This window comes from Gymnoscopelus braueri, assembly GCF_963280865.1.
Source record: "Gymnoscopelus braueri genome assembly, chromosome: 4".
Lineage (NCBI taxonomy): Eukaryota > Metazoa > Chordata > Actinopteri > Myctophiformes > Myctophidae > Gymnoscopelus > Gymnoscopelus braueri.
In genome coordinates this window covers 42,244,967-42,258,152 of record NC_137605.1, presented here as the reverse complement: position 1 = coordinate 42,258,152, position 13,186 = coordinate 42,244,967, and the positions used below count along the sequence as shown (strand labels likewise).

At 50.2% G+C, this 13,186-nt stretch overlaps 1 protein-coding gene across 4 annotated transcripts in view; it reads left to right on the top strand.

The window, feature by feature from the left end:
• The window catches only part of vps13b (vacuolar protein sorting 13 homolog B), a 449,591-nt gene that overhangs the window by 229,487 nt on the left and 206,918 nt on the right, over window positions 1-13,186 (top strand). For all 4 annotated transcript variants that reach the window (XM_080427213.1, XM_080427214.1, XM_080427212.1 and 1 more), the window contains exons 26-27: window positions 1,476-1,650; window positions 11,415-11,529. In XM_080427213.1, coding sequence (XP_080283339.1) covers window positions 1,476-1,650; window positions 11,415-11,529 — 290 coding nt within the window. The remainder of the gene's footprint in view (window positions 1-1,475; window positions 1,651-11,414; window positions 11,530-13,186) is intronic.

Genomic DNA, 13,186 nt, shown 5'->3' with positions numbered 1-13,186 from the left:
CCTGAGTCAGCCAAACAGATACACGTTTGGAAAACACATCCCCCAGAAAGAGAGGAAGGAGGAATAAAGAGAGGGAGGGGGAGAAATAAATACAATTAAAAAAAATAAAAAAAATGTCCCCAATGCTGTCATCCTCTGTGCTTTGCCAAACCCCAGTAATGAGCTGAGAGCTCTCTGAAGGCAGCAGCCTCGGCCGCATCCTGCTCTCCTCTCTCCTCCTTCCTCTCTTCCCTTCCGTTCCCCTCCCAGGCTGCACCGTGCATGTGTGTCGTGGCTTGTGTGAGTGAAAGCAGGCCGTGTGGGTGCTGGTGGCTTAGCTTTGGGGTTAACACCAGTGACAGTTCCACACAGTGAACCCCCCCCCCCCCACCCACCCACCACCACACACACGCGCATGCACGCCTCTGCTCTGAGCCGGGTTCTGTTCACCAGACACTGATGTCATCCAAGACCAAAAGGCTCTCAGGCTTGCTGATGCTTTGTTATGGCTACACGCACATGGGACATGCATCCAAACACGCTTTATACTGTACAGTACGCCCACTGATGCACCAGGGTGCACACACACACACACACACACACACACACACACACACACACACACACACACACACACACACACGTACAAGATAATGACATGTACACAGACACACGGACAAACAATTAAACAGTATGCACATGAGGAAAGACAGCAGGGCATTTCAAGTTAAATGCTGTTTGTCCTCTTTCATAATATGTTATTCCACATTTTGGTTGGCTGTGTGGTTTCACGGGCCTTAACAGACAATACTCTCCCCTATCAGCTCTCTTTAGCTGCGCTCTGAGATGCGGTCAACTCCTGTAAACAAAAGGACAAGGCACAGCACAAGGTCCTATTATAACAGAGCAGAACTTTCAGTATTTTGGCATAGCGAGGCGTCCACCACAGCGGAGACTAGGTTTGATTCCTCCATGGCGCTTCCAGCTTGGCCAGGCACGTCAACAAGCACAATTGGCCGTGTTCGCGTCCTACTGGTTGGTCAGGGCACCCATTCAGCAGGAAGCAGTGCTCGGAGAGATAGTGTTATGCATGTGTTACGCTCCCCTGGTGGAACCCCTCACTGTCAGGAGAAAAGAAGTGGCTGTTGACTCCATGTGTATCAGAGGAGACAGGTGGTTGTCTACACCAGTGGTTTTCAACCTTTTGTGCTCAAGGCACACCAAAGAGATTTGGTGTAGAGGGAAATAAGAATCTGCTTTTAATTTGTCTTGCCTTGGTAAATAAAAAACACAAAAAAAGGAGGGGACAAATGGACCCCTGGGGGACCCCGGTCAGCGAACTATATAGGGTGTAAATCGTTAATACACTTTACTCTCTGTCTTTTGCGATTCAACTAAGGTTACGTCATTACTTCTATTGTGTGACTGACTAGACATCTCCCTGGTCTCTGTACCCCAGTCCAACCCATGCTGTCCTGTGCTGCTTGGTTCCCCAGGGAGACTCTGTTCCTGCCGGGGATGACGGCCCGTTCTCAGATACTGTGACTCTGGAGCAGAAAACCAGCACCATCGGAGGTTGCACCAGTGGAAAGGTCAGCCTTTGGATGCAGTGGATGTTACCCAAGGTCACCGTTAAACTGTTTGCCCCTGACCCTGCTGCCAAAAAGACAGGTATTTGATGCTTTTAGTAGTATTTCAATTCCAATAAAATGTATTGCTTTAGCCTCTGTCACTCCTGAATAAATTGTCATTAAAGACGTATTTTTGGGCCAGAGTCTAATAAGGCTGCAGGCACAAGTTAAACATATTTTGTTTATTTTATCAGTAGTATTTTGATTCTCTAAAATGTATGAACTCTGAAGTTTAAATATGACATAAGAATAGGGTAATTGTATTTAATCTCATTCAGACTTGTCGCCAGTAGTCCAAAAGTTCTGGAAGCTGTCCAAAGATTTTACATTCTTTCTTATTAGATAATTTGAGAGCCCCACCTAAACCTTGGATCGTATCAACATTTGGAGAGATCAGGCCCCCTGTGTTTCCTCCCTCAATCGACCCACTCTGCACTCAGGAAAGAAAAGCAACAGCGGACAGAGAGAAGTGGGCGGGTGGAAAAAAGACAAATAAATAAGTGGGTGATGAATCCCAAGCAGGCTGCCTCTTCTCCCCTCAGATTTACTGGGGCGATGAAAAGCTAGATTTACCTTTAATTGGCGGCTGTAATATTTAGCATCTGCCAACCAGATCGCACAGCTTAAGTTCTTTAATAGTGGAAAGGGAACGTTTGGGCGGACCTCACAGAGATGGTTTGACTTAGAAATATCCTAAATAGGCATTACGTTGGATTTGGGCTTTAATATGTGCCATCTGAGTTGCGAGGTGAATTTACCGCTGCATTCACCGCATGCAACACATTAAGCAATTGCATATGACTTTGAACAGTCTCGCACATGCAATACTGTATATTCAGAGGATGAGACATTTACATGAGATATTAGACGTTAAGTATCGCACAATTGCTGTCTTGGCGATAAGACAGATATGATAGATACTGCAGACTATCCACCGTGGTGTTTTTCAAGTGGAAAAGGAAATCAGAAATTCAGGTATTGCCAAATGTATTGCTTCTAGGATATATTGGAAGATTTGAGATAGAAATATCAGCATGTGTATCCACAGGGCCCGCTAATGGCATACACTAGAGGTGCAATTTCCCTTTTTTTAAGATTATTATTATTTTAGACGGTGGGACTAAGGATTTCCAGTGCTCCTTCAGGGTGAATTTAGCAATGTCATGCATCAATAATCAGTAGCATGTTAGGAGAATATGGGTTTCTTGTCAATTCTCCGTAACATACTCACTATGGGATATCACCGCCCCCTGGCGTTGATGCAGAGCTACATACCATAAACTCCCGGGCCATTCATTGGCTGAGAAGGGTATGTCACGTGTCCGGTAGACCGGAAGAGGTATAAAACCTCTTGCGTGACGTGGCTCATCCTCTTTCGCTTCTCTGCATGGCAGATGCAACAGCTCAAGACATACCTTAATAATAACAAACGTAACTTTGATCAGGACAGAAACCAGCTGTAGCCCACTCGGTGGTACTTGTACTAACCAACGGGTTTTCCTCCTATTAAAAAAAAAAAAGTTTTATTATTTCCGCTCCCGCGGCTATCTTCTCTTTCTTTCTTTTACTGCTAAAGCAAGTTTTCCTCCTTGAGTTTTCCGCGCTCTTAGCCTTGCGGCTGAAAGCTAACAGGTTAGCTCGAGATGGAGGTTCCACGTCCCTGCGTATTGCTGCTCTGTCGCTTGATGATCGCCGGGGATGACCCTCGTGGTTTCTGCATCTCGTGCCTCGGTCTCTACGGGGCCGGGGCATTTCCAAGATGCACCGGGACGCTGCGAGGACTGCGCTGTTCTCCACGCTGCACCTCGATAGCCGCTTAGCCAGGGCAGCGCCCTGGCTGCGGGAGGCAGCGACGTCTCGTCCCCGGTCGTCGCGGATCCAGCAACACGGCCCAGGGAACGTGGGTGGTGGGGCCCACCACGTGCGCTCACAGTCCACAATGGGCCCTCCGGCAGTCCCGGCTGCGAGCGGCGTTAGCCCCCCGCTCGCAGCACCTCCAGGCTGCTACACAAGCCGTGCTACGCAGCACTGCAGCAGCCGCTAGCACCGCCACCCAGGTGCGACTACCTAGCGGCACTTCCTCCCCCTCTTCCCAGCCGTCTACTCCGCTGCCACAGCAAGCGTACCGGGCCAGCGGTGCGTCGCCAGGAGACAACGAAGACGGCAGCGTAGGCGAGGGGAGAACGAGGCAGACGCTCGTGAGTGAGTTAGCCCAGACTAGCTACGTTAGCTGCTTCGCTAGGTTAACGTCGCCTTAGTCAGGCAGTGTTTTGTTGGCTTAACACCCATGCAACAGGTTATTAACAGCGTTGTCCTAGCCTAGCTTGCCTCGCTAGGATAACACCAGCTTGTTAGCCTTCTCACTCTGTGTATCGAGCAAACCTCGGGGGCTTCTGAAGACCTTACTCGAAGATGGACGGCTCCTCGACTGCCAGAAGGCCATGTTTAATGAAAACGAATGTGTGTTTAAAAGTACAAATTTTTTTCTGCCAAAGAAATAAATGTGTTACATGTTACAAACGATCTCGTTCTTTCACGTGGCTTGAGTGCAGCGGAGCAGTGGAGTCCCCTACCGCGGGCTTCTCTGCTCCAATGCTCTCTGTATATAAGCCCATAATGTCTGTGATGCCCGAACTCCGGTATCCCAGACATTGATGGGCTAATATCTGTGCATGTAATGTAAATGTATCAACGTTCTCAATTACATAAGCCCACACTGTCTAGAACACCCGAGTCCCGGTGTTCTAGACATTGTTGGATAACATCTTAAAGAGCAGCGGAGCAATGGAGTCCCCTGCGGGCGGGCTTCTCTGCTCCAATGCTCTCTGTGTATAAGTCCACAATGTCTGTGATGCCCGAACTCCGGTATCCCAGACATTGATGGGATGATATCCGTGCATGTAATGTATCAACGTTCTCAATTACATAAGCCCACACTGTCTAGAACACCCGAGTTCCGATGTTCTAGACATTGTTGGATAAATCTGTGCATGTTCTTGGATCATATGAAGGTAATATAAAAACCCACATCACCCCTGTCCGCCAGAGGGCGCAAATGCGCCAGTGGAATGGGGTCACGCCGGTTTTTGCCTTCCGTCCCACAGGAAGTGCTCACGCACCACTGTGAACCGGAAGTACTTCGGTCAGACATGACCCCTTGGCCGTACCGCCTCATGTTTTGCAGGCCACGTTCGCCTTTAACGAGCGACAAAGCATCCCCTACGGGGAGGAAGGTTTTGTCGCCTCACAGGCTTCCGTCCCACAGGAAGTGCCCACGCACCACTGTGAACCGGAAGTACTTCGGCCACGTTCGCCTTTGACGAGCGACAAAGCATCCCCTACGGGGAGGAAGGTTTTGTCGCCTCACAGGCTCCCGTCCCACAGGAAGTGCCCATGCACCACTGTGAACCGGAAGTACTTCGGTCAGACATGACCCCTTGGCCGTACCGCCTCACGTTCGCCGCTGGAGGGCGACAAAGCACCTCCTAGGGAGGACGACTTTGTCGACAAGATGGCGGCGGCCAGAGTAAGTTAGGAAGAGAGTAATGACAGTAGCGTCGATCCCATTGTGAGAATGGAATGCGGAAGTGCTCTGTCTACGTCAATGAGATAGTTCCAAGGTTGGAACTATAGCCCTTAGAGGCCCGCTTTGCGGCGAGATCGAAGCGTGACGTTACTCTCTCTTCTACACTCTGGCGACGGCCAAGGTAGGATTAATCATTGATATATATATAGTTTCACTGTATATATCTTTGGGCTTAATTCTGACGCCGGGGTTTTTCCCCGTGGCCAGTCTCGTGACTCCTCCGAGTCCTCCGTTGGCCCGAGGGTTAGCACCGCCGGCGGCAGTGGCAGCGTCACTGGTCCCCATGGCAACGGTCCCCATGGCAACGCTCCCACTCTCCGAGCGGCCGGTGACGTCATCGTCCAAGCCACTCGCTCGGTGTGTGAAGCAATGGAGGTTGGCAAGCCGAATGCTTAGGTATTGCTCACAATACTAAAGGGTTTCAGGCTGCATTTCTCCACAAATCCCCCGTGACAGAAAAAGTATTGTTTTCCCGTGCAAGGGGCCCAGCAGCCAATACTCTGAGGGAGGAAGTTTCCTTCCTCTTGAGCATGGGCGCTATTAAAGGCTTACTTCCGATACTTCTGTTTACTATCCCAGTACATCAGCGTTACACTGTGTGTGTACAGGGTTTTTCAGTACAGCAGTGACACACTGTGGTTGTACTGATCAACTCCCCTGATCCGCAACAACACATTGTGGTTGTACTGGTGTGTTTTCCACGTGCTCTTATGCATATAATCTCCTATGTCGGACACGGTGTTGTTCCTCTCATGCAGAGGATAAGGCAACCATGTCTCTGAGAGAGGGGGTTCACTCTCTCTCCATAGTGAGTATGTTACGAAGAATTTGTCAAGAAACGCAAGGTTACGTTGTAACCCCGGTTTCCTTAGAATTCAGAGTAACATAGTCAGAGAACTATCTATGAATCGGAACCAACTGGTTTTCTATTCGTAATATTTTCTGGTGGAAAAGAAGGGGGGGGGGGGGTACGACCCATTCTGAATCTGAAGGGTCTCAATAAATACTTGGGTCAAAGAGCGGACCTCTGTCTCCGCCATTTTGGAGGGACAGATGCCCCCTTTGCCGTACCGCCTCACGGACTACAGGCCTCGTTCGCCACTAACGAGCGACAAAGCACTCCCTAAGGGGAGGACGACTTTGTCGACGCTCCGTCCGGAGCCTTTGGGCTCAGACGAGAGGGCGACGGCCAAGGTAGGCTTACTTCGGACGGCCCCGTTTGCCAGAGTGACAGCGCCGTTGGTTTCCATGGAAACAGACAGGCTGCGCTGGCAGACAAACCGGATGCTGACGTCAGGCAAGGTCCCCGTGACCGGTCACGTGACCCCGCCGGGTCCTAACGGACCGTTAGTACCTCTACTGCCTCGGGCGGTCACCTCAGGGTTAGCACCGCTGGCGGCAGTGGCAGCGTCGCTGGTCCCCATGGCAACGCACACAGGGTTAGCGCTGCTAGCACCAGTAGTAGCGTCTTTGGTCCCCATGGCGACGCACACACAAGAAACCGGTTCCCTTGGAAACGGATCTCAACGTTTCTTGGCTCATGGTGATTTAGCCTTGACTAGCTTGTTAGCTGCTAGGTTTGCAGAACCTCCAGTCAGGCTACTGTTGCTTCGATTGGCGGCTAACTGGCCTCACTAACAACAACACATTGCAGTGTTGTTTTTTGGTGCAGCGCATAGCCAGCCCCGCTAAAGCAACACCACGGTGGCCACCTTCCACCGCTACCCTTCCACGGTCTCTAACGGCCCCGCATGTGCGGGTCCGCTGGATCACGTGGCGACATCACCGGTCCAGTTGGAAACGTGTGCGTTGTCCGCACTGGGTGACATCAGAGCCCCTCCTGACTCGCTTGCTGAGGCAGCTTGTTGGAGAGTTTGCAGTCCGGAACTGTTTTACTATCCCGATACTTCAGTGGTACACTGTGTGTGTAGGGGTTTTTTCAGTACAGCAGTGACACACTGTGGTTGTACTGGTCAGCTCCCCTGATCAACAACAACACACTGTGGTTGTACTGGTGTATGACCCTCTCTGCGGACGGTGCGGTAAGGAGATGGGTGGACCAGCATTGTTTTCAATGCTTATTTCCACGTTCCTTTCTATCCACCACAGTCAGGAGGTGGCGCGGCACACAGACGTGGCCGTTTCCCCACTTGACGTCGAGGGGTTTTTCACCGTCACCGTCCGTCGAGCGTCTTGGTCCGTCTCAGCAGACCACCTTCATAGGGGATCTCGCTGGGCTAGACCAGGCTCACGGCGCGTCTGTCCCGGGCGGGATAGACGGCGTTTCGGCCTAGGGTCTTCTCGCGTGAGGCGACAAGTCACATACAGGCTATGCGTGCAGGCGACGGGTCTCATGACTTCGGCCTTACACCTGTTTCGTTTGGACAAGCCCCACGTGTGACCTTTTTTCCCCGGAGGTGGATGTGGGCTCTTGGAGCCCCGTCCACCTGAGGTTGTCATGTCCTGATCGGAACCGACAACACCACGACCGTGTGCTATGCCAAAAAGCAGGGAGGCCTGGCCTCTCCAGTGTTGGACAGGCTAGCTGGCGATCTGACGCTGTGGTGCGACGCGCGCCTTACGTCAACCAGAGCCTCACAGGTACCGGGCCTCCTGAACAGTGGAGCGACTCTGTTGTCCAGGGGCATTTTTTGGTACGCAGATTGGCCTCTCCTCCGGAGATAACAAGCCAGATCTGGGCCAGGTTGGCCGACTGAACTGCTTTATGCATTCCCGTCACTGGAGTTGGTCCTCTCAACTTGTCAGACTCCACGGACTGTCAGTGCCACTAGTGGCACTGGCGTGGGGCGCATGGAGGTTAGGAATAATCCTCTCCTCTACAACGAGCCCTGGGCCCTCCCCCCGATCAGAGATCTGCTACGGCAGGCAGGGGTCGGAATTTTCCACAAGCAACCTCAGGACCTAGACCGGTGGGCTTGGCCCGTGAGGGGGAGACCTTGACTTCTTATGGCCTGCCCCCTGAGGTGGTAGCTACCATCCAGGGGGCGAGGGCCCTTTCCACGAGGTCTGCGTACGACGACAGGTGGAACCTGTTCGTGTCATGGTGTCTGGGTCAGTCACCGCCGGTTGAGGCCTTACGCGCCTCGGTACGCAGCATCCTCATGTTCTTGCAGGACAAATTGAACCAAGGTCTGGTTTTCTCGACGGTTAAGGTGTACCAGGCGGCCATTTCCGCTTGTCACGTGGGTTTCGATGACATGACGGTTGGCCGACATCCGCTGGTGCGTAGTTTTATGAACGGTGCCAGGCGGGCCAGGCCGGTCTCTAGGCCTCTGTTCCCGGCCTGGGACCTGGCGGTGGTGCTGGGGGCGCTTTGCCTCCCACCGTTCGAGCCTTTTCACTCTATGGATCTGGAGATCGTTAGTCTCGAAACGGTTCTTGTGGTTGTTTTCACTACAGCTACACGGGTCAGCGGCATACATGCGCTCTCAGTAAGTTCGGAGTGCATGAGGTTCTTGGGAGACGACAGCAGGGTTTGGTTAAGCCCAACATGGCGTTTGTTCCCAAGAACGGAATGGTGACCCAGACACCGGTTGAGCTGATAGTTTGTCATCCGCCTCCTTTCGCTTCGGCAGAGGATAGGCGGCTGCACTGTCTCTGCCCAGTGAGGGCGTTGAAGCTCTACTGCCAGAGGACGGCGGTCGGCCGGTCGTCGTCGCAACTTTTTGTCTCCTTCGGCCCAGATGGTCGGAGGAAGGCAGTGACTAAGGCGACGCTTTCTAGATGGAGTGTGGATGCCATTAGGCTGGCCTACGTCAGTAGTGGCGCTCCAGTTCCAGAAGGACTGAAGGCTCACTCTACTAGAGGCGTGGCTACTTCCTGGGCCCTCTCCAGGGAAATGTCGGTCCAGGAGGTGTGCGCGGCCGCAAACTGGTCGTCTCCATCGACTTTTGCGGTTTTCTACAGCCTGGATGTGGCAGCGGCGTCAGTGGCGCACGCTGTACTGGACATAGCGGCTGTCTCTACTTAGGGTAGGGGAGGTTAGGCAGGTCTTTGTGTAACCCGCCTTTTTTCCCTTCTCTACCTTCCTTCTCTTGAGTCCCCTCGGAACCACCGTTGGTAGGTTTCCAGGGGAGGAGGCCCTGTTTCCTTGTTTTCACTTATGGGTCAGACTTGTGTCTGTTCATTAGATGAATAGGCAGACTTGGTCTGTCAGGGTCCTTTTCTTTCAATTATATACCGCACCCCGGCCCGGAGGGCTGGGGCGCCCGTGAGGCCGAAGGTCACGTCCAGGGGGACGGGGCCTTATGGCTAGGGGGCGTGCGGACCTGAGATTCGGTATGGCTATAAGCCCCAGGGGGGTTTATGTATCCCATAGTGAGTATGTTACGGAGAATTGACAAGAAACTCAGGGTTACGGATGTAACCCCGGTTTCTTTAGAATTCGGAGTAACATACTCACCTAACACCCCTGTTTGTGTGCATCTGCATGCAGGAAGCGTGCGATGCGCCACGTCACGCAAGAGGTTTTATACCTCTTCCGGTCTACCGGACACGTGACATACCCTTCTCAGCCAATGAATGGCCCGGGAGTTTATGGTATGTAGCTCTGCATCAACGCCAGGGGGCGGTGATATCCCATAGTGAGTATGTTACTCCGAATTCTAAAGAAACCGGGGTTACATCCGTAACCCTGAGTTTCTAACAACTGGGAGAGTTATTTCCGCACCGTATCCACAATAAAGCAGAAAAACGCCTTTCAATATTAACATAACACTAGCAGCCACTGTACTGTATTTCTCAGAATCACCACAAGGCATCAGTACAACAAGCTATAAGCTATGATTTCAGGGGCTTTCTCAGTGGAAACAATGAGAAAGGAACAACAGTTAAGCTCACATGTATGCTTTCTTCAAAAGGACCTTAATCAGTCCTGCTATGAGGCTTACTCACTTTGCCTGCAGTGGGCCGCTTTGTTTGCTCTCAAGGTGCACTGAGGCACGCACAAACACGTACACTCTAAAGACTATGGGTTCATCAAGTGTTCTTCTAAGATCTAAAGGGAGTCAACAAGCAAGTTTCCTTACAAAAAACTAACTAACCCAGACCTCCCATTTATTACAGTTACAGTAGAGGAAACGTGCGTGTGTGTGTGTGTGTGTGTGTGTGTGTGTGTGTGTGTGTGTGTGTGTGTGTGTGTGTGTGTGTGTGTGGGGGTGTGGGGGTGTGTGTGTGTGTGTGTGTGTGTGATAGAAAATATTCAGTCTTTATTGTAAATTTTTGTTCATGCATACTTTTTTATTCCTGCACACCTGTGTGTGGGCAGTAGATGTCTGTGTGTGTCTGCCTGAGTCAGAATCAGAGAATCAGAATCAACTTTATTGTCACATTACAGGTGTGAAACTGGGTGAATTTAGTTTTTGTGTAAGCTCCATCGTTTTAGTTATTTCCATAAAAAAAGAAAGGGTATGATAAGGAAGCAGCTCAGGGAGGGGTGTGTGTGTGTGTGTGTGTGTGTGTGTGTGTGTGTGTGAACCAAGAGAGAGAAGCAGCCTTGTGCACCGAACCCACCAAAAAAGCGTTACACACGTGCTGTATCGGCAAACCCAGCCACAGTGGGACGTCTGGTCAAAAAAACATAATCCCGGCCAAAGCGGATTTATTTTTTCACATGCACAAGCGTACGCTGCACGCCTGGTGGGTTTCATGCTTTAGTCAGGCTAACATTGACCAAGCTTCATCATGAACACATGTGGGATTACTGTATAGGAACTGACCAGAGCACTGGGATTAGGACCAACAAAAAGGCCTGGACTGGGTTATCTACAATGTAGAGCCTCGCCCATGAAAATCACATACACGCTCCCCACATTTGCAGTGCAATCTAAGAAACTAAGGATTGAAATATTGAACTAACCTGTTAACATGGTTATCGTTACTCTTTTTTTTTTCATCCTTGCTCTACCTGCAACCCCCACCCCTCTTTTCTTTTCTGTTCTGTTCTGAAAACAACACAAATGTTAAATCTTGCTCAAAAACTTTCACCCACTCCTTTACACCTGTAAACCTATAATGTGACAATAAAGTTGGTGTGCTAACATTTGTGTTTCTCACAGTCGCACAAAGTCATTTACAGACTGCAATGTTGTCTCCATTCGCCATATAATCCCCCAAAATGTTGTGTCATTGAATGGAGACTTATGTATGGAATGGATTGCTGTTTGAATGTACTCCTATCAATTTTGTGCGTTTCACAGAATTCTACGTGATTGGTGAACTGGAGGACCTGAGTGCATCAGTAGATGTGCAGGATGTCTACACTAAGATCAAATGTAAAGTTGGCAGCTTCAACATTGATCACTACAAGTGCAGGTACAGTAGAGTGTGACAAGTGCTCACCCACATACAGTGTTAACATTACATCTCTCCTCCTCCCTCTGTCTGTCTCTCTCTCTCTCTCTCTCTCTCTCTCTCTCTCTCTCTCTCCCTCTTTATTTCTATTCCTCTCTCTCTCTCTCCCCCCCTCTTTATTTCTATTTCTCTCTTGCTCCACCCACACACATGAATCCACCTCACGGATACACATACATGCACTCACACACGTACGCATACACCACCAACACCACTAACGCCCTGTCCTAACACTTACCCTTGCGGGTAATTTATCAGATTATCACCTCAGTATCATTGTCTCCCAGCCAGCTGTCGCGGTGGTGACCGCAGACAGACAGACAGATGGACAGACCAGTTGACTGGCCTCTAAACTAGCCGACCACTGACTCATAGCATAATGGAGGAGGTCAGTCAGCCAGTAGCCAGTGGTCAGCCAGTCAGTGGTCAGTCAGTAGTCTGTTGGTAAGCAGTCAGTCAGACAGACAGACAGACAGACATTCTCTGTCTGCAGTGTCTGAATTGAGGCACAGAAACATTAACATGTTGTTTGAGCTGGCTTCTGTGTTGACATTATGGTCATTTTTGCCTTGTTGCAAAGTCCAAGTCAAATGTAGATTTAGCTCTGGGTTGTGAAATTCTAGAAGGACATACTGTAGCACATTGAAACTGAAGGATTGATGATTTTCTCCTGCCTCCCCCAAAACATTCTTCCCATGGGTTATTAAATGGTCCCATTTCCATGTAACTTGTCCTGATCACATACCTCTATGATGGAATCACAGTGAGTACGTGCCTGTGGGGCCGTTCTGCTGGGAAGAGACCACTTAGCAGGAGGCAACTCACCCTGTCTGAGGAGATAATAGAACTGAGACCTGACATGCCAAAGTGTTGCAGATTATGGGCCAGGATGTGTACGTGTGTGTTTATGTTTATTTGTGTGTGTACAGGTGTGTGTGTGTGTGTGCGTATGCATGCGTGCGTGCGTGCGTGTGCGAGTGTGTGCAAACGTGTGTGTGTTTGTTTGTGCCTGCGTATGTGCATTCCATTGTGTGCCTGTCTTTCAGTGAATGATATACCAGTTGTAGCCAGACAGTTAATGGGAGGTCTATCTTGCTGGGCCCTGTGCCCATATTGAACACCATTATAAGGAGTCAGCATTTTATCACTGTTGATATGTTAATAGATATAAATTCTGATGGGCCAAATCTTCCAAATCAGCCCAGCCAGGTTGTGCACACATCAGATCAGGTCAGAACGAGAGAGAGGGGATGGGTTTTGGCTTCGTTCCTGACTGTCTAGAGGGAGGCTAGCGGACCTCCCTGTCTTTCTAAGTACTTAATTGATTTATGTTCTGCTGGGCCAAAGTGCTACAGTACATGTGCTCTATCACCCAAGCCAGAACACTGTCCGTGGTAAGAAGGCTGCAGTCTTGTGCTGGGTCATTATCTCATACTATACAGTAAGTGTTGTGTACAGGTGTGTATCCAATCAGCCCTGAAAATAGGAGCCAATCTTAATCTCTTTACGAGACTTCAGCGCCTCCCTAAGTAGATAATGTTATCAATTTTCATGTTTCTTTGGTTATTTCAGTTTAATGTACATTTAACAAGATAGTCTTAACACACCCTTTAATGGA